The following is a 19,005-nucleotide window of genomic DNA, read 5'->3' as shown; positions in this document are numbered from 1 at the left end:
TTCGACGACGATGGTAGAGATTGACGGCTATGGTGGAGATCGACGCCATGGCTTTTGAATAGAAGGATGATTCTCATATCTATCTCTCATTCTTCGTCCTCGCCGGCCACCATTGCCTTGTGAGATCTGCCGTCATCGGCAAGCTCCGGGTTTCACCAACCTCGTCGTCCTAGATCCTCGATCTCACTTGCCAAACAACGTCGAATCAATCACAACATCATCGATGTCTCGTCGGTCACGATTTGATTGCGGCCTCTAAGGTAATTTCGGTGGATTTTTGGGGATTGAATCAGTTTTGTGCCTTTGTGATTAGGGGAATTTGAGCAGTTTGATTTCAGGTTGTTGAATTGAGGTAGTGATTGAAAATGGAGGTTGTGAGGGAGTATCTTAGGAACAAGAAGATCAGGCTCTGTGGATTGATGGAGGTTTATGTTGAAGTTGCAGGTTTTTTTTTCAACAGTAGCAGCTTTGACAGTAGCAGCGCGCTAGCATCATAGTCGGCAGTAGCAGTGCGTAAGCATCATAATCAGCAGTAGCAGCACGCTAGCAATCAGAGAATTGCCGGAAAAAATTGCAATAGCACCAACTATTGCACCAACAGTAGCACCTTTTGATCGGCAGTAGCACCTTTATACTCGGCAGTAGCACCTTTATACTTGGCAGTAGCATATTAATGTTATTATGCTTGGGAATCGACAGTAGCAGCACGCTAGCATCGACAGTAGCAGCACGCTAGCATCGACAGTAGCAGCGCGTTAACATCATAGAGTCAGCAGTAGCAGTGTGCTAGCATAAGAGTCGGCAGTAGCAGTGTGCTAGCATAAGAGTTGGCAGTAGCAGCGCGCTAGCAATCATAGAATAGCCGAAAAAAATACTGCAATAGCACCGGCAGTAGCACCTTTTGATCGGCAGTAGCACCTATTGATCGGCAGTAGCACCTATTGATCGACAGTAGCACATTCTGTCGACAGTAGCAACATAATATGTAGTGAAGGGTATTCTGGTAAATTTGTAGTGACAGATGGCATGTGCATATTAAATTGTCCTAATTTGTTAATTTTTGTCCTTAACTGTATAAGATAATGTGCAAAGGATGTATTTGTAAAGTGAAATTTGGTTAGTAACTAATATGTAGTTTACTATCGATTTTGAGGGCCTTAACGATCACCAAATTGGCTGAAATTTTGCAGAGATGATCTACACAATATTATCTAGATACCAGATGGTGGAGATGAGGAAATTCGATCGAAAAATGGTGTAAAAATGGAAATCCGCACCAAAGTTTTGGTGTGGACGTCCGCACCTGATCAGCTTTGTATATATATATATATATATATCATTGGGTAGTAATATAATTATTGAGTAGGTAAAATGGTAAGTTATTCAGTTGTGCGGCTTGTGCCCCATGAGAGATTTTTATAATATTGTATCACTGGTCTTTGAGTTTCAACTTTCAACTACTAGAAAAATAGAGATTAACATATAGTACGTGATAGGGGTCATCATGGGCCGGGCTAGGGCCGGCCCTACCTTAAAATTTAGGGCTTAGGGTAGGGTCGGGTTGGGCTCGGTCAAAGTCAACAAAATTTAAGGCCGGGTAGGGTAGGACCGAGGCTTGAATATGCAAGCCCTTACTCACCCTAACGGCCCATTTCGTTAGGGTTAAAAGGGTTGACCCTTTAAATAGGGCTAAATAGGGCCAAGATGGGCTAGTTCATTTTTTTTTTCTTACAACTTTGCTCAATCCTCAATGATTATATTACTTATATATAATATACCATATTTTATAGTCATATTTAACATACGTGCATATACATTATACTTAACTTAGGACATCTATATATAAATATTAATCAAAGAGGTTATACTCATATATCTTATGAACTATGTCTCTAAAATCTAAATCATCAAAATACAACCGTTATTCAACGAAACAAAAGAAAATCAAAGAAATAAAGTTAGAAAATCAATTACAAATAAAGAAGATTGGTTGTATTATATCTAAAAAATAAGAGACACATATTAAAACAATAGAAAAAATAAGAAATTTTTAGGGCCTATAGGGCGGGCTTTTAGGACCGGGCCGGACTTGGCCCTAAAGGGCTCAATAGGGTAAGGCCGTAGGGTAAGACCGTGTTTCATTTGCTTGACCCTTACCCTACCTTATTTGAGAAGGGCTAGGGCCGGGTAGGGATTCGGCCCTAGAGGGTAGGGCGGGTTTTAAGGCGGGCTAGGGCCGAAGGGTCAAATGATGAGGCCTACGTAATAACTTGTTTGAATAACTAATTTTCATTAAAGTGGTCACCTATAGATGATGACGATTACGATTAAAATCATATTTCTGTCGTGGTTTTGTATCGATCAAATTACTCTGTGCCGTGTTTAACTCCTTAAGAAGTGCATCGACAATACAAGTTGGAGGTTCTGGACCCCAAGTTAAACAACTTGAAGAAGAATAAGCAAAGTCTCCTATATATTCATAGATAGACAATAGTCGAATTCTCTACTCTACTTTGTTCATGCTATCATTTGTATATCGTAGATACTGTGAGAGAGTTTGAACATTTCTCCACCTATATATTGCTTATATTTTGCTCTAAGAGCTAACTTCACCACATAATATATACATAAAGGGCTATGATTTTCAAGGCTCCATTATCTGCATATATATATATTGGTTGAGGAGCTAGTACAACCAAAAGGCATTCGATCTCCAGATGCCCTTGTACTTTTCCTCCATAGGCAAACATGTTAGTTGGGGGGTGAAGAAATATGATTCAAAGTCTAGACCAAGAGATTTGCTACACAAAGACCTATTTTTCGCAGTCAGTTTGTATTTTACTACAAATAAAGAACAAGCAGAGTAATCATCCATTAACAAAATTTCTGTTTATCTTACATGGAAGTGAAAGTCTTCTTCTTCATCCTTAATCAACATATATAGTCGATCATTTACAGAATTATATATAACAACTGTGCAAAACTTTCAAATCCTCTAACTACCTCAATTTTCTAGACCACTAAGATAAATAATGTTTGCTGTTCTTACGTACTGTTGAGATCAACCAGACCAGTGGTGGATTCACATCAAAAGTTCAAAACATGAAGCACTTGAGAGTGTGTATCATGCCATCCACTGAAGAAAAAAGCTTTTCAAACACCCAAATCATTCTGATATGGCCTTGACGACCAAAAGCAAAGAACCCCCTTCCCAACTAAACGAAGTGAAAAGCTTCAAGTCTTTGACTCACCCAACAAAATATCAACAAACAAATATACTGAATTCGAAGAGGCCCTGAACGACTGGGAGAAAGGTTAGTGGAAGTGGAGTTAGCATTAAACTTTTGAGAATGTCAAGCACACCTGAATAGTGCCTGAGCTATGCGTTATGTACTGAATTACTGATCGTTAGTTACACGATTTACATCAATTGTGTTGGTAATTATCTTGTTGTACCAGTAGAGATGAATACAGCATAAAGAGATGATACAATATTAGAAACCAGTAGAGACTGAGGTTTTTCACATGTCTGTTAATCTGTTACTGAACTCTTATCTTCAGTTGCTGTTGGTTGGTTTGGTTTATCATTCCCCCGCGAGCTGTGTGGCCATGGAAGAACAGGCAGCTTGGAGACAAGAAAGTGAAACCGAGAGGAGGATAATCCTTTTGTGAAAATGTCAGCTATTTGGTCAGTGGTGGAGACAAAGAGAACCTAACTCCTTAATTCCTTATTGACAACCTTCTCCATGACATAATGATAGTCTACTTCGACATGCTTGGTTTGAGCATGGAAGACAGGACTGGATGCAATGCCAATGGAGAGATTGTCACACCAGATTCGTGGACATTGAAGAAATAGGTTTAGGTCACAGAACATGGAACAAAGCCATGAAATTTCAGCTGCGGTGAATGCCAATTGCCGGTATTCTGTCTCAGCACTGGATTGAGAAACGGTGTGATGAGTTTTGGAGCTCCATGAAATAAGATTAGCGGATTAGGTTCCAAGTAAACACAGTAGCCACCTGTGGATTGTCTATTGTCGGGATCTCCCGCGTAATCAGCATCTGAATAATTATGAACAAAGAGCCAGGTTGATACTTCAGGCCATGATGAATAGAAAATTTCAAGTGACACAGTATCCTTTTGACAGCAGTCCAATGTAGCACGAACTTGCAAACTTGGTTCACTGAATAAGAGATATCTGGTCTGGTAAGAGTTAGATACTGAAGTGCACCAACAGTACTCCTGTACTCGGTATTATCAGATAAAGGATCACCTTCATTGAGACTCGATTTTTGACCAGAAAGAGCAGGAGTACAACATGGTTTTAACACCAAGCATGTTAGTTCTACGCAATAGATCAACAATGTATTTCTTTTGAGTCAAATGTAATAGCCAACTGTAATTATATTCTTAATGCCACAAGATCATTCACAAGCGTATAGACAAAGTTGTATTTACAAATATGATAAACAAATTAGAATTAACACATGAACCTGTAATCTTGTTTAATCGATCGAACACAAGTCTTCTGCAATTCTCTAAGCTAGGCTGAGCTTCTTATGAATGGGGCAAGAACTTACTCTTAGTTGAGTTAGGTTAATCCCTTGAACGCCTCCCCTAAAGGAAGTTCAATAGGACTCAACTTCACTCTTAAGAATCCTAATGTATCGTATCTTTTTTTCGATGAAAATGATCGTTTCTTTGTGATTAAGTAAATAGATTTCTATCCAATACCACTAGAATTGAATTTGGTTCCATATTCTCATTATTCGGTCTAAATCATTTATCAATTGTTGTTAACTATAATAAACATGTGATTAGTCCATAAATTTTCTTACATCAAATATAATGCAGGGCAATCATAAGTAGCTTCGACACCAAGGAAATAATAAACGGGACCGAGATCTTTCATGGAGAATATATTACTCAATTCAGCAATGAGTTGATAAAAAGATGAGTGTTGCTGTTACCTGTTGTGAGAGTATCATCAACTTAGATGAGTAAGAAAGGAGATAAATTTCATCTTGTGAGTAGGTGAACATTGAGTAATCAGACAAAGACTCTCTGAATCCCTTCTTTTTGGTGAAATCCATTAGCAACAAGTCTTGCTTTGTAGCGTTCCACAGTCCCATCTGCTTTCTTCTTGATCTTAAAGATCCACTTATTGGGAAGAATGTTCATGGAAGGGTTATACGGGACAAGCTCCCATGTGTCATTCTGTTGCAAAGCGGTAAACTCCTCATTCATGGCTTAACGCCAAGAGGCATCTAGTGTAAGATGTAGGCTCTGCAACATCATTGGTTAGTGAGACATGTAAAGCATATTTGGTGGGATTAGGTTTTCGAATGCCATCTTTATGTCAAGTAACCATGCTGTGAGATGTATTTGTGTCACATACCTGATTTGAGTCACTTGCAATATTCAAAGAGTCTTGTGGTGAAGAAATTTGTTCAGTAATCGGAGATGTTGAATCAGCAGCAGATAATTCTGAATCTGGTCGGGGGCTTTGGTCAAAGCAGCAGATGATTCTGAATCTCGGCCGAAGGGCTTCTCAACAATAACACTAGTCCAGCCATTACCAGATGAAGCAGACAAGCTTGCACAGCAAACAACGTCTATGAATATGTTTGGAGGAATAAATAGATAGAACAGGCGGTCAGGAATTCTTCCACCCTACACATGCAGTTCACTGTCAGTCTAAACAGGAGTACAGTTAAGATGTGAAGAAATTTTTATGAATGCCATTGAAATGAGAAATAACAAAATGTAATCATGAGAAGGTCTGATCTCAACTAATGATGCGCATACAAATTAACATCCGAGCCAACATTTTATACTAAGCGCATGATTATGGTCAACCACTAAGTTCAGACACACCAAAATTACCTCATGTTCCTTTAGTTTCTTGTCCAGCTGTGCAAATTGATCCTGTGAATCACACTGATCTGAGTGGTAAAAACATCTTTCAAGAAATTGGTCCATCCTTTCACCACAATTCTCCCTGAAATTCCCAAAAACAATTTGTTATGCACCAACTAATTTAAACGCATTCCACCACCAACAAGACAAAAGAACAGTAATCAAAGTGTTAGAACTTTCACATCCTACATAGCAAGCAATGAAACCTCATTCCACACAAGCAAGAATGAAGCAAAGCTCACCTCTAGTCAGTTCTGCAAACGTCTAGACGTAGCTAACCATAGTTCTTAGCTCCGCATCAGTCATCTTACTCCGAGCATAACCAAAAATAGTAAAGTGCTGCAACAAAGATCACACATTCATTATCAAACCAATTGATCCAAACCTTGAAGTCAATAACAAAGGGGAGAAAGAAAAACAATTTCACACACCTTAGGGAGGCAACCGTAGTAATAAAGTACGAAAAGAGCCGGGAATATCTTCTTCTTAGCAAGGTCCCCAGATTCTCCAACCACAGTAATACTCACAGTGCACTCAGTTTCTTCGAAACAGTCCATACAACTATGAGGTAACCTTGGCTCCAAAAATCTTAACACCATGCTGCTATTTTCTTATCATCAGTAGCCACAACTGGCACCAAAAATAAAAGTAATTAGCCGATCATTGTGACTGGAAATGTATTAAAGAAAACATGTAAATAACTTTGAGCTTGACTGCTGTACATACCAAGTTGATCCAGCTTGTTTGCAAGTTTTGCTCTTTCCCATGTCCACTAGAATCACACCAAAATAGTTAAGCATATCATGGTAGCATCTTTTCCGCTGAAGTATGATGGCACACAGTACATACAAAAACACTAGCAAAAAGCAAAGAAACATAGCTTAATCACGGATCACATCTACAAATCTAAACATTCTACAAAAACCAAAGGAAAACATAATGTTATACCTCCCATATGAACTCAATCATCATTCACATATTGTGCTGAATGGAGCCCAATGAAATCAACAGCTTCAATAAAATGATCATCTAATTATAACATCACAATCCTCTAGTCTGATTATCAACACTAAAACATCCACCAAATATTGCCTAAGCTTCACATTGTCAAAATTTCAAACGCACACTAAGCTTAAGATTGATAAACCCAATTTCCAGTTGGTTCCCACCATCCAGGTAACTCAGTTGGAGAAGGTTTTATTGAATCATCGTGGCTCTGGTACTAATGTGAGGTCTGTATTAAACATATCAATCCATATATACACGAAATAAAATGCACCAAATGGTTACAACAATTTTCAGAAGTACAAATAATTTCGGCAAAGATGATCGTATTTTGGAAAAGGATACCAATTATCTGAAGCTTCCAGAACAACAAAACAACTACTATTTCAGACTTTTCAGCTACCATCATCTTCCTTCACTGGATCAGAGCTCACAATAGGAAGGCTTTTTCTATACTGTGGAGACGTCAGCCTCCTCTCCAATGGTGTTTTCCTCTTGCTGACCACAAACCGATTCACTCCTTTACGCATTGGCATGATTGATGGGAAATCTTCATCAGGAATCTGACTCAGCTCTGAGATGTCTTTAATCTGGGCAACACGCTTAAACCATCTCTCTGCCTTTGCCTCCTCGGACATATCTAAAGGATTTGGTTCCTTCACTGCCGACCCCTCCAAACTCTTCCCGGTCCAGCGCTGTCTAATGTTCAGTTCACTGGTAGGATGGTGTGAATTCACAGTCTCATCAAAATTCCCTGAACGTCCATTGTCCAATTTGTCTGTGCTATCAGTGCTAGGATTAGAAAAATTGAAGGCAGAATTACCACTCGTTGGGGGTCCATTAATAGAGCTAGTCGATTTCTTTCTAAGATTATCTTCAGAATATCTAGATTTCGAGTTGGCAACACGGCTTTCCTGACTTTCCATCTGCTGACTATGACCAGTATTCAGCTTCTTAGATCTCATGTCAAACAATTTGTTTGGAGAGTTCTCTGGCATCATAGTCGGATTTGACTTAACACTAGTCTTGTTATCCATAGCTGTGCCGCTTGTCTGCGGATTTTCCACTTTAGCAAAGTAGTCAGGTGGGAAGGGGACGAAGGGAACATAGTTGGCACTGTTAGCTTGTTCCATAACTGTACCTTTCTTGTATGATGGAGAAGCCAAAGAACGATCTTTCTTCTTGCTGAGGACAAAGTGATTCTCTCCTTTGCGGACCGGCATGATTTCGGGGAAATCCTCATCAGAAATTGCACTTGGAAGATCTGTAACATCATGCAACTCTGCAACCCTCTTAAACCATCTCTCAGATTTGTCAGCTTGTTCCTTTTCTTCGTTCCTGCTGCCAGCTTGTTTCATAGACTTACCAGATAGCAGACTCTCTTCTGACTTTCCAGATTGATTGTTCCCAGAAACGCCTTCCAATTCACTGTCCTTAAGAGGGACAGACTCATTTTGGTTTCTCACTAACTTCCTACTCTCCTCCATATATGTAGTCTCAGGTTTCTTTGCAAACACATCTGCATGTAATGGCACAAACGGGGCATAATTGGAGTTGCTCCGTCTGGGCTGTTGATAACCTGAGCTAGAGATAAAAGAGTGGGAATCAGTTTTAGCATGTTCTCCAGCATTAGTAGTGGTAGTATTTGATTCAGAAACAGATGAACGACCAAGAATAGTATCTAAAGTCTGGGTGGATTTAGCACCAAGTGACTTATCTGGATTCCCCATTTGGAGATCCTTGGTTTCATCACTATCCAAGTTTCTTTCATATTGGGCATTTGCCAGCCTCCTCTCTAATGATGTCTTCCTTGTACTGACAACAAATCTATTTACTCCTTTCCTCAATGGCATTATTTCAGGAAAATCGTTATCTGATATCTCAGTGCTCATGTCTGAAGTACTGTCTAACTGAGAAATCTTACTGAACCACCGCTGTGCCTTCTCTTCATTGGCAGCCAGCCTGCTATTGATACCAGCCTTATTTGTATCACCTCCCTTGTCGAATCCAATATTTAAATTATTGTTATTGGTACCAATTGAGACCTCAGCCGGTCGCTTGCAATCACACCTCAAGCATACCATGTTTCTCCCATAGTTAAAAAAATCACATCTGGAGAAGTTACTCCCAATGTCAATAAACAAGAAAACGCAGAGATAAATAAGCTAATCAGAGAAGGATGTGAGAAAGAAGCAATACTCACTGAGGACACTCCCACTCTCTGCCAGTCAGCTGTCTGTTTGGCTTTGCCTCGTTGCATTCAAGGCATTTCATGTTTTTGGCAAAGTTCATGAAATTACACCTGCTCATAATAAATAACAGTAAACGTAAAACTCTATGGAAACAAATGCCAAATAAACAAACCAACCTATGTTTGGCAATCATTGCATACAAAATGCATTGGATTTTTGACAAGAATTTAACCCAACACTCACTAAGCATTAACCATAAAAAAGCTATGTACCTTGAGCAAATCCAGTCTCCTCTTTTCATTTCAATTGTTTTGCCAGGAGTTGCTCCATGACTATTAGGACTTTGATTCTGCAGTGTCCCAAAAGAGTTAGACTCTGGAGCGGCATAGCAAAGCTTTGACATTTGTGTCAACAGATTACGGACGGATGATTCAACAAGTTGTCTATTGTAGAGGTTGCCTGGCTCTGAAGAAAAAACAGGATTGCTAGCATAACTCAATATATATCTCATCAAATCAACGGTTTGCGCTTGATCAGTATCAAAGGCCTGGAAGAGACAATAGGAGACCAAGTTAGTAAAGGTAACACACAAATAACAAATCACACAACCCAGCAAGCAAAAACATGAATCACACAGAAATGGTAGTAATCTAAAAAACAAACACGACTTGCTCAGAACATTATCAGTTGGAACAAACTCTAATGGATGATGTGAAGAGTAAAACTAACACTGGTAGGGGTAGGGCCTTGGGCGAGAAATGAGGTCATCCTCCGGGCGGAATCATGTGCACTGTGAAACAGAAAGGGCGTGCCGTTGTGCACGACAACCTCTAAATCTCTGCGAGAAAGCAATCTGAGAAGGCCAGGTCGGGCAGTGGCAAAGCCCAGACAAACACGGGCAGCGTGGACAAAGGTGTCGGGCAAGTCCTCGGGGAAGGCGTCGTGGCCCTGGAGCTCACTATAACCGGCGGCAGAGAGAGCATTAAGGAGGTGGGACCACTCCGGCCAGGGGTGGTCGGCAGAGGCGTTGGAGGAGTGGAAATGGAAACCATGGGAGGAGGATTTGCGAGGACTAGTAAAAGAGGAGGAGGAGGAGCGAGGAGAAGCGAGTGTAGTAAAAGTGAAGGAGGAGGAGGAGGAGCGAAGAGAAGAGAGTGTTGAATGATGGTGGTGACGAGACAAAAGAGGGCGAGCGAGGCGGAGGAGGATGAAGCGGTGGTGGTGGAGATGAAGGAGAGGCAGAGGGTGGGTCGTCGAGAGGAGGCTCAACAACCTATTGCTCGCACCACCCATTTAGCCCGCCGCAAACTATCTGCTACCTTCTCCTCCCCTATCCCAAAATCTCATCATCATATCTCTTTGGAAAGGGTTCAGGGTTTAGGGCCTAAACCCATCCGTACCCTTTGGTCTACACCACTACGGATCCGACACCTGTTTTTTTTTCATTCTTAAACTTTTTTTAGATATTCATGTTTTTCAGATATTCATCATCACCTTCATAACGGAGAAGTTTAAGGAGAGAACACACGGAGCGAATTCTACGTCGAACGAAGGCCACAGACCTTTAAATTTTTTTTTTTTTTTTTTTTGTGATCTGATTAAATTAAACACTTAAAATAAGAGTACCTCTTATTCGATATTTAGTCCTCACATTCTGTGTTAGAAATACTTAGGACTATTTTTTTTAGTTTCAATTTTGTTAATGGTATTAGAATACATGCATAATAAATTGATAATGCAACGTGGATGACCGGATCAAAATATTACATATTAGTTGCTCGGTTTACTTACCCCTTGAAGAAAAATTTTCAGAGAACACAGAACATTCAAACAATCAGTGTAGTGGTTGAGAACATTTTGTTTGTTTCTGGGTCTGAGGTTGAGAAGACCAACTCTCAATTCTGCAATGACATAATTTATAAGATATATAGATTTGGTGGTAAATTCCGGTAATCCCGAGACATACTAATCCACAGCTTTAGTAATACTGGTAGAAAACTTTAGGTACGATCTTGTTCAAACTCTAGCAGAAAACAAATATACATGTGCAACCTAGATGACTTGACTAGATTGATCCGGTTCTGTTCCCAGCAGCCTCAACACTAAAGCCTTCCACATCCCATTAGAAGTAGAAAGGCAGAGGGGAACTAAAACTTTTTCATAGATCTATCAATCTCTTTGAAAAAGTCAAGTGCGCATATATGCAATGAAACATAAAATTCCATGGCCTAACAACCACCACTCAACAGAAGCTTTACATGATTCACTAGGCTATCACTAAATCTTCACAGTTGCTTCTTCACTTGGTTACCTGGGAGCTGCATCTCAATATGGTGGTGGAGGATAAATTCCATATGGACCTGATTGAAAAGCAGAAAACAGAACTTCAGTGTCCAATTAATCATAATAGCTACAACCAAAAACTTATGTAATGGAAAAACAAATTTACCTTGAGGTGGAGGGTAAAAGGATGAGGCTTGTGGAGGTGGTGGATATGTAGATGATGGAGGGGGAGGATATGTTGAAGATGGAGGGTATGGGGCAGGAGGATATGCAGCTTGTGGAGGGGCACCGTACGGGTTTGGTGGATAGCCTCCTGGTGCTGGATTAGGTGGATACCCAGCTGGATTGGGTGGATATGAAGGATTAGATGAATACGAAGGGTATGGAGATGGAGCGGGGTAGGCTGCTGGTGGAGGTTGTGCATACATTTGAGGTGGTGGTGCATATGCAGATGCTGGAGGGGGAGTTGAGTACAAATGAGCTTGTGGTGCAGGTGGTGCTCCATATGGTGGTGCAGATGGGGCATAGCCTGCTGCCGGTTTCTGCAGTATTCCAAGCACAGTTAATCAGTTGATATGTAATAAATATGAATGTGTCCAAGGACATTCACCCACTTATACTGTGAAAAGAAAATGAAATGCAACTTACATTAGGCTTTGCACTTGCGTTAGGCTTTGTGTAATGCATTATAAGCCGCACTTCTCCTGCATATCTACAACGTAAACAAATTTGATGTCAGTATGAGCAATTTTTCTAAATAAAAGAAACTACCAAGTATTAGTTACAACCGTAGAAAAAGGAGATGCAAGTAAATTGGATGCTCAATTAATGAATCAACCATCTCCTTACTTTTGTTAGCAAGGTAAGGCATCACCAGTCTATCTCGGTTACAACCAAATACCAGGACTCTACTTAACAAACAGAATATATCACACTTCTAAACCCTGATCCTAGCCTACCCTGATGTCCCTAACAGGCTGACCTGAACACTAGAAATGACATGGCCAAGCAACAATAGCAGTGTAAATATGGAAGGTGTTAAGATTGATGATGCATCCCATATGTTGACCCTGTTCCTAAACAACTGATAAGCAAGTCTCTTCCAGTCCCACACTGAGAAGTAAAAGACTAAAACTACCACCATCCCCAACTTGAAAAACTATATCTAATGTAATGCATCACATCATGCAAAGGTTAAAGGTTTCACAATAAAGAAATGTGATGTTAAAGCAACAACATTCAACAGCCTTCAACATTATATTTGACAAGAACAATATAGAAAGGAGAAAAGAGCAGTTTGTGCAACTAAGAGAGTTACCAAAACATGCATGATGTACAACATTTTTTTGCCACGACCATGCAAAGGAAAATTTGACACATTGGTTTCGCCATTATCGTTTCTAGGCATATGTTGTTATAATGGGGGATGCAATATAGACATAGACTCATACAGCTCTATTGTCCAAACATCAATGTCATTCACAAACTTATAAACCCCTCACAGGATGAAGTTGAAACTACTAAGAATTCCGCAATATCACGTATTTACCTGCCATGTTTAGTCTGAAGCGGCCAAGTACTATCATCATAACCCTGATCCAGAACCTTCTGAAGTTGAATTCTGAACGCATTAAAACCCAATTAGAAAACAGAAATGCTTAACCAAGACTCACAATAAACCAAAACTCGTTCCAAACTTCAGATATTTCAAAGCAAGAAAGGTAAAAAAGCAACATGGACTTACTTTCCCTCGCCAATAAAGTCATCATATGTGACACTGTTGCTGTTCCAGACATTAACATTGATCACCCTAAGCCCTTCAATCAAAGGAATCACGAATTTCTCTTGGAATGTGGGGTTTTTACCTCCATCTACACCAATTAAATCAACATGAGTTTCAGTCCAGTTCGAGTCCAAATTCGATTCTGAACATTAAAATTAATCAAAAACCTAGAAATAAAAATCATAACTTTATCAAAATCTCCATCAAACTACAACCGTTAAAATCTCAACAACCAACAAAAGAAAGAATCCATACCAGTATGCGTTCTTGTTCGGAACTTGGAGTTAGCATATTCAATACAAACGTAAGGATCTTGCCTTGAAATCCATTCAGTATCTTTCAACTTGTTACACCCAACGACTTCAAAACCCAAATCAGAAAACACAAAATTAGAGAAAACTAAAGCAGACCCAGAAAAAACAAACAGAAACCCAGATGAGAAAACGTACTGGTGACCTCAAGAAGCTGGCCTTGAATGCCAGAAATTGACATGGGAAACAATGAGTAAGGGGACGAAGACGAAGAAGACTGCGTTGGAAATTGATAATAGGACATGAAAAAGTTCGATCTCTGTTTTAAACAAAAAGCCAGGGCCTTGTTTTATAGTAATCTATTCCGCGTCGTGTTAATTAGTTTACTACACGGTGAAAGTGAAATTTCTGAGAAGTGAGATTCTGGGGTTCGAGGAAGGAACAGAGATCGTTTGCTACGTAAATCCCAGCTTCGGGCTCTGAGGAGGTTGGGAAAGCGCGTGGGGGGTGAAGTTTTCTTAAGGGGTATAAGAGTCATTTTTGCCGGCGTTGACGCGCTTGCTTAGTCCTATGTGCTCTTTGCAGCTATTACACGGAATTTCCATATTAGTTGACAAACCCAAAATCATTTTTTGGTACCAATTTTGATTCACCAACTCATTGATTAAATAGTGATACTTGTTGTGAAAAAAAGAAAAGAAGAAGAGAAGACATAGAGAGAATAGTTGGGAGGAGGTGGAAGTCTACTCATTCATTCTCATTAGTCTCTTTATATAGAGGTAGAGTTTACATCAGAGTACATAACTAATGAGTAATTACGTGGACAACCACATAGATTATAATATTTATAACACTCCCCCTTAGATGTCCACCAATAAATGATGAAATTAGACGCGCATAATGTTGTCTCGTTAAAAACCTTGTCAGGTAAGAAATATCCAGTGGGAGAAAAATAACCCTAGTCGAAGGAGAAAAAGAGTGCAACGCGCATATGTCTTATGTAACATACTTCTGGATGCTCCCCCTGATGAGAATCTCCCCCTGAACGTTGCAAGCTTCATGCGTCGTAAATAACGATTTGATTTGTCCATCACTATAGTGAGACCATGCGTGCTTTGCATATAGGGGCTCATCATGAAATTGTGTACCTGCAAAGTTAAAACAATACCAACAGAGCTAGACGATTTCTAATACGTCTTACCTCATTTAGTTATATGATCAAATTCATACACTAAACAAGATAAGCAAATTGGCATTAAAACATTGAAATATCTCATATCATATCTAGCCACACACATAAATATCTTTGTGTATTGATACGTTTCATATAAGTTCTTTAAGAGCTCTGAGTAATTCATAACTTCCCAAAAGTTAGAATATGTAGCAACATAATGATCATAATTCGAATTCGATTGTGTAGTCCAATCATAATACTTATTGAGGCAATTTTGATCACGTTAACTATAACAGAATGAGTATATATGAGCTAGTTTTAGACTGTTTGATTCCATGAATTAGCTTCAAGCTCTCTCAAGTATTCATGAATCGAATTACATTAGAATCATTCATGTACTTGAATCATTTGAGGATTTGACAAGCGATACGCTTGTAATGACACTTTATTTTTGGGAATTTGCTTTTAGCAACGTGTCTTTTATGATCCTCATAATATACAATGACAACTGCCGTAAGTCTCGTCAATAACTATATGTAACACTGTACTTACAGAAAATTGTCACGTATAAGAAAATATATTCATAATCCCCATGTCTCTTGGTAGACATTAAATCATAGTGATTTACTTTCACTGTGGTAAATACCTTTTTGTATCTATAGGGTTAAAGGTCAAAGTATCTCATCACGTTTCAAATATTTAGTTTCATTGGAATTGCCTCTTTCCAATTTAGCCATAATATGTTTTATCGACATGCATAATGAAATGTGGCATAGCATCGATTAGTACAGTTCTTAATGGTCTTTGGTAGCTACCATTTGTAAATTTTCATAGATGATCATTATTCATAGATCCTACACATTCTTATATGTATATATGCATTTTTGATATTGGGTACTCATGCCACTTCTGGGGCAAATATTGTCACTTCTAGGACAAATATTATCTAGCGAATGCGGATCTTTTACTTGTAATATCACGTAGACCATTAGAGGACCTGTATAATCTTCCATTTTCAGGAGCTTAAAACTTTAGACCTATTGGATACATTCCCCTCAAATTCACGCCGTTATTTAAATGACAGTAATCTTATTCTCCCTCTAACGGCGGGAAGGTTGTCATGTTATGACCATCCACAAATATGTGTTTAAAGCTCTATCACTTTTTTTCGAGTGAGATGTTCATTGGCTGGTGGCGAATCTAAACCAAGTTTAAGGTCAAAAACTTAATATTTTTGAGTATCAACCATATTGATGTTTTGTTGTATCACCAAGAAATCGTTCTCTAATGGCGTACATTAAGCGTCGTAGCCATATTAAAAACTATGGCATTCTTTAATGATATTCTCTTCAGGAGAACCATGTTACTTGGATACACATACATCCCACAAATCAAATGGGATCAATATAGTTGTTCTCGAGACTTTAAAACAAGTATGTGCTTTTGTCAAGATCAACTCATTTGCTGAGATATTTCTCAAAACTAAAATGAGACGGTAGACAGACAACTCACACCAATTTACATCGTTCTTCAAGAACAATCTTTCTCCCCCTCATGACAAGAGGAGTGTCTCTTTGAGGTGACAACTATAACATACCAAATTCATTTTGAACTGCTGGCCAAAATGATATACTCGAAATTTTGATCACCTTTTCAAAGCTTTGAGAAATACAAAATTGATATCGACATAATTAAATCAATGAAATGACATACCAGAGATCAATGAATATGTTCATACTCGGTCGTCATAAGATTAGAACAACTATTGATTATATGCTTACTTATATGTCAACATAACTCCCCCTCAAAACTTTAGGTTTGAGGTTAGCCAACATTAAAACTTTAGGATAATTGTCCATATATATACTCGAAACTTAAGGTTCGAGTCTGCACAATTAGAACTCCAAGTTCTAAGATGGAGTGAACTTCTGGGTCACTAATCTGTATTTTGTACTCAAAACTTCGGGTTTGAGTTTTTGCTGTTAGAACTTCGGGTTCTACTATACAGTATTGTGAACGTCTCGTTCAAGAATATGACATTCGAAATTCATATATTCGAGATATAGGGCTGTTGGCCCTTATGAATAACAATAAATGTAAAAGAAAAACATTGTAATGTAAGTGCATAACAAAATATAAAAAAAACTGTAAACAGCAAAAAGTAAATAAATTGTACATATAAAACTTCTGGTTCCATGAATGAATAAAATACACAAATCTTCAGGTCTGGTTAGCTTTATCAAATATGATAATCTTGTTTATCTCCTTTAATTGTACAAAAACATAATATCAAAATAAGGTGAGGAACTTCAGGCCCTCGTATGATTAGAGATCTCAATATGTGGTTTTGATCATTGTATAAGTCTAGGAACTTCCGGCCCTCGTAAAGAAACTTCATATTTCGACTTAGATTATATTATTCTTTAGGAACTTCAGGCCCTCAAAATAGTTTGATCAAGAGACTTCGGGCTCGATCTGTGATTGCAAAATCGAAACTAGAATGTGTTAATCTAATCGCTCTATTGGCTAAATCCACAATGCCAAGAGACCAAGCAGAATTTCGATTTAGTACGCTGCTTTCCACATAGATTTTGCAGAATAATTCCAAAGCAAAGGAAATTGGATAAGAGTGCACCGAATGTTAATCTGTTGAAAGTAGAACTTTATCCTATTACCAATACTCTTAATTCTAATTAAGAGTTAAGTCTCACGCAAAGACTCACACAACAATCTTAAAAGGAGTAGCCGAATGGGTGAGATAGCGACATGACCTCCTAATCAAAACATATATTGGTTAAACAGAAACAACTGCTATAAGCTTGCATGAATCTTCAACTGCTATAAGCCTACAACTGAAATCTAGGCTCATAGATCATGAATTTTCTTGGTGGAAAACAACAAAAGTTGCATCAAGATATCTTGGATCATCATCGAGGCTAAAACAAAATATAGAATAAGCTTGCTGGGTAGTAAATTACACTGGCAGATAAACTACAAGGTAACAAGGATAAATTATGCTAATCATATATAGCAATAGAACAATGAAACTCATAGATCATGATCTTGGAATATAAAAACAACGAATGTTGTACCAAGAACATCATAAATCATCCTTGAGTTGTAAAAAAAAAAAAATTAGGGCAAAGGTGAACGACAAAAACAAAAAAAATAAATTTTGGATTTCTAGGGTTTGATCGTTATCAACTCAAAGGTAGAGTCGTGCTGATAACGTGTTGTAAAATAAAGAAAAGAAGAAGAGAAGACATAGAGAGAATAGTTGGGAGGAGGTGGAAGTCTACTCATTCGTTCTCATTAGCCTTTTTATATAGAGGTAGAGTTTACATCAGAGTACATAACTAATGAGTAATTACGTGGACAGCCACATAGATTATAATATTTATAACAATACTATTATTTTGTTCTTTGTAAAATATAAGTCAACGGGGGTATCAATTGTATGAGTTGATATTGGATGAAGTGTTTATGTGGATTGTTAAAATTTTTATAATCGAAAACGTTTTGAACACGAATTTTGAAATTCATATATAATTATGCTTTTTAGAGCAATTCTAACAGCTTCCCCATATTTTTGGTTTTCTTGGGAAGATTTTGGTTGTAAAAGCTCAACAGATTTTATAAAACTTTCTCTAAAATAGGGAATGTGATGAGAGAGAAAACCAAAGTCCATCTTTATGAATTCTTCAAAATAGACAATCTGCTGGAGTTAGAGAAGAAAAATTATAAGGAAGATGTTGGAAATGCTCTTAGGTGGCATTGTCCTGGTTCAAAACCATCTAAGCTTATTTGAGTTTTATTGCAAGGATGTTCATATAATTAAACAGTTGTCAATCAAAAGAAAAACTTGAATTGGATACTATAAAATGAAAGGATTAACAGAACAAGTTTTATACTTCATACACTACATTTTAGAGATTTGAAATTTTCATCTGACTAAAGGGAAACTTTCATCAAGTCACTTGAATTTGAGAGGGTTTATAACTTTATAATCACCTGACATTTTACTCACAAACATAAACAATCAAAATAATTGATGTTCTCACCAAAATTAACATTATTGCAAGTCTAAGTTCTCTCTTATTAATAAATGGAAAATTATATTGTTTCATGTAAGAAACACCATTTCTCAAAAATTAATATTTTTTTTATCAGGTAAATTACAACTGCGTGAGTCGAACTCACAATTTCTCACTTATTAATAGGGAGACTGTCACTACACCAAATGATACTTGACCAAAATGGACTTGAGACAAACTATTTTCATATCAGGGTAAAAATATAAAGACCAAAGTCGTGACACAGCTATAGAGGATATTACAGATACCTTTGACCGGATCCTTATACTATTCCAGGGGAGAAATGACAAACCGATCAGAC

The 19,005-nt window shown here is 38.1% G+C and overlaps 3 protein-coding genes across 4 annotated transcripts; all 3 read right to left on the bottom strand.

Moving 5' to 3' along the window:
* Nucleotides 1-3,481: 3,481 nt before the first annotated feature.
* On the bottom strand, nt 3,482-5,049 carry LOC101308484. 2 transcript variants are annotated; one of them, XR_185025.1, is made up of 2 exons: nt 4,974-5,019; nt 3,482-4,201 (listed from the first exon to the last, which is right to left on the bottom strand). XR_185025.1 is itself a non-coding variant. In XM_004303984.1 (2 exons), the coding sequence occupies exons 1-2, from the start codon at nt 5,043-5,045 to the stop codon at nt 3,862-3,864; spliced, it is 456 nt and encodes a 151-aa protein (XP_004304032.1). In that variant the 5' UTR covers nt 5,046-5,049; the 3' UTR covers nt 3,482-3,861. The 2 variants fall into 2 exon arrangements, 1 of the variants encoding a protein (XP_004304032.1); XM_004303984.1 differs by having other exon boundaries at nt 3,482-4,245; nt 4,974-5,049.
* Nucleotides 5,050-7,138: 2,089 nt separating this feature from the next.
* On the bottom strand, nt 7,139-10,470 carry LOC101308196 (zinc finger protein VAR3, chloroplastic-like). The gene is made up of 4 exons (XM_004303983.1): nt 9,849-10,470; nt 9,392-9,666; nt 9,131-9,229; nt 7,139-9,039 (listed from the first exon to the last, which is right to left on the bottom strand). The coding sequence occupies exons 1-4, from the start codon at nt 10,410-10,412 to the stop codon at nt 7,323-7,325; spliced, it is 2,655 nt and encodes an 884-aa protein (XP_004304031.1). The 5' UTR covers nt 10,413-10,470; the 3' UTR covers nt 7,139-7,322.
* Nucleotides 10,471-10,907: 437 nt separating this feature from the next.
* Nucleotides 10,908-13,916, bottom strand: LOC101307906. Its single transcript, XM_004303982.1, has 7 exons — nt 13,635-13,916; nt 13,441-13,545; nt 13,147-13,327; nt 12,952-13,023; nt 12,051-12,114; nt 11,569-11,944; nt 10,908-11,479 (listed from the first exon to the last, which is right to left on the bottom strand). The coding sequence occupies exons 1-7, from the start codon at nt 13,738-13,740 to the stop codon at nt 11,445-11,447; spliced, it is 939 nt and encodes a 312-aa protein (XP_004304030.1). The 5' UTR covers nt 13,741-13,916; the 3' UTR covers nt 10,908-11,444.
* Between the last annotated feature and the right edge of the window lie 5,089 nt (nt 13,917-19,005).

Source organism: Fragaria vesca, linkage group LG6 (genome assembly GCF_000184155.1).
Source record: "Fragaria vesca subsp. vesca linkage group LG6, FraVesHawaii_1.0, whole genome shotgun sequence".
Lineage (NCBI taxonomy): Eukaryota > Viridiplantae > Streptophyta > Magnoliopsida > Rosales > Rosaceae > Fragaria > Fragaria vesca.
The sequence above is the reverse complement of the archived record's forward strand: the minus strand, read 5'-3'. Positions and strand labels throughout refer to the sequence as shown.

Excerpts from the sequence above, each read along its gene's own strand:
- LOC101308484 (XM_004303984.1), bottom strand. The coding sequence starts at position 5,045 with ATGTTCACCTACTCACAAGATGAAATTTATCTCCTTTCTTACTCATCT. Across the intron at positions 4,246-4,973 it reads TGATGATACTCTCACAACAG|GAGTACTGTTGGTGCACTTC; the intron begins GTAACAGCAACA and ends TACCGAGTACAG.
- LOC101308196 (XM_004303983.1), bottom strand. The coding sequence starts at position 10,412 with ATGGGTGGTGCGAGCAATAGGTTGTTGAGCCTCCTCTCGACGACCCAC. Across the intron at positions 9,667-9,848 it reads AAGGCCCTACCCCTACCAGT|GCCTTTGATACTGATCAAGC; the intron begins GTTAGTTTTACT and ends TGTCTCTTCCAG. Across the intron at positions 9,230-9,391 it reads GGAGACTGGATTTGCTCAAG|GTGTAATTTCATGAACTTTG; the intron begins GTACATAGCTTT and ends TATTATGAGCAG.
- LOC101307906 (XM_004303982.1), bottom strand. The coding sequence starts at position 13,740 with ATGTCCTATTATCAATTTCCAACGCAGTCTTCTTCGTCTTCGTCCCCT. Across the intron at positions 12,115-12,951 it reads CTTCAGACTAAACATGGCAG|ATATGCAGGAGAAGTGCGGC; the intron begins GTAAATACGTGA and ends TTTACGTTGTAG. Across the intron at positions 11,480-11,568 it reads CTTTTACCCTCCACCTCAAG|GTCCATATGGAATTTATCCT; the intron begins GTAAATTTGTTT and ends CTTTTCAATCAG.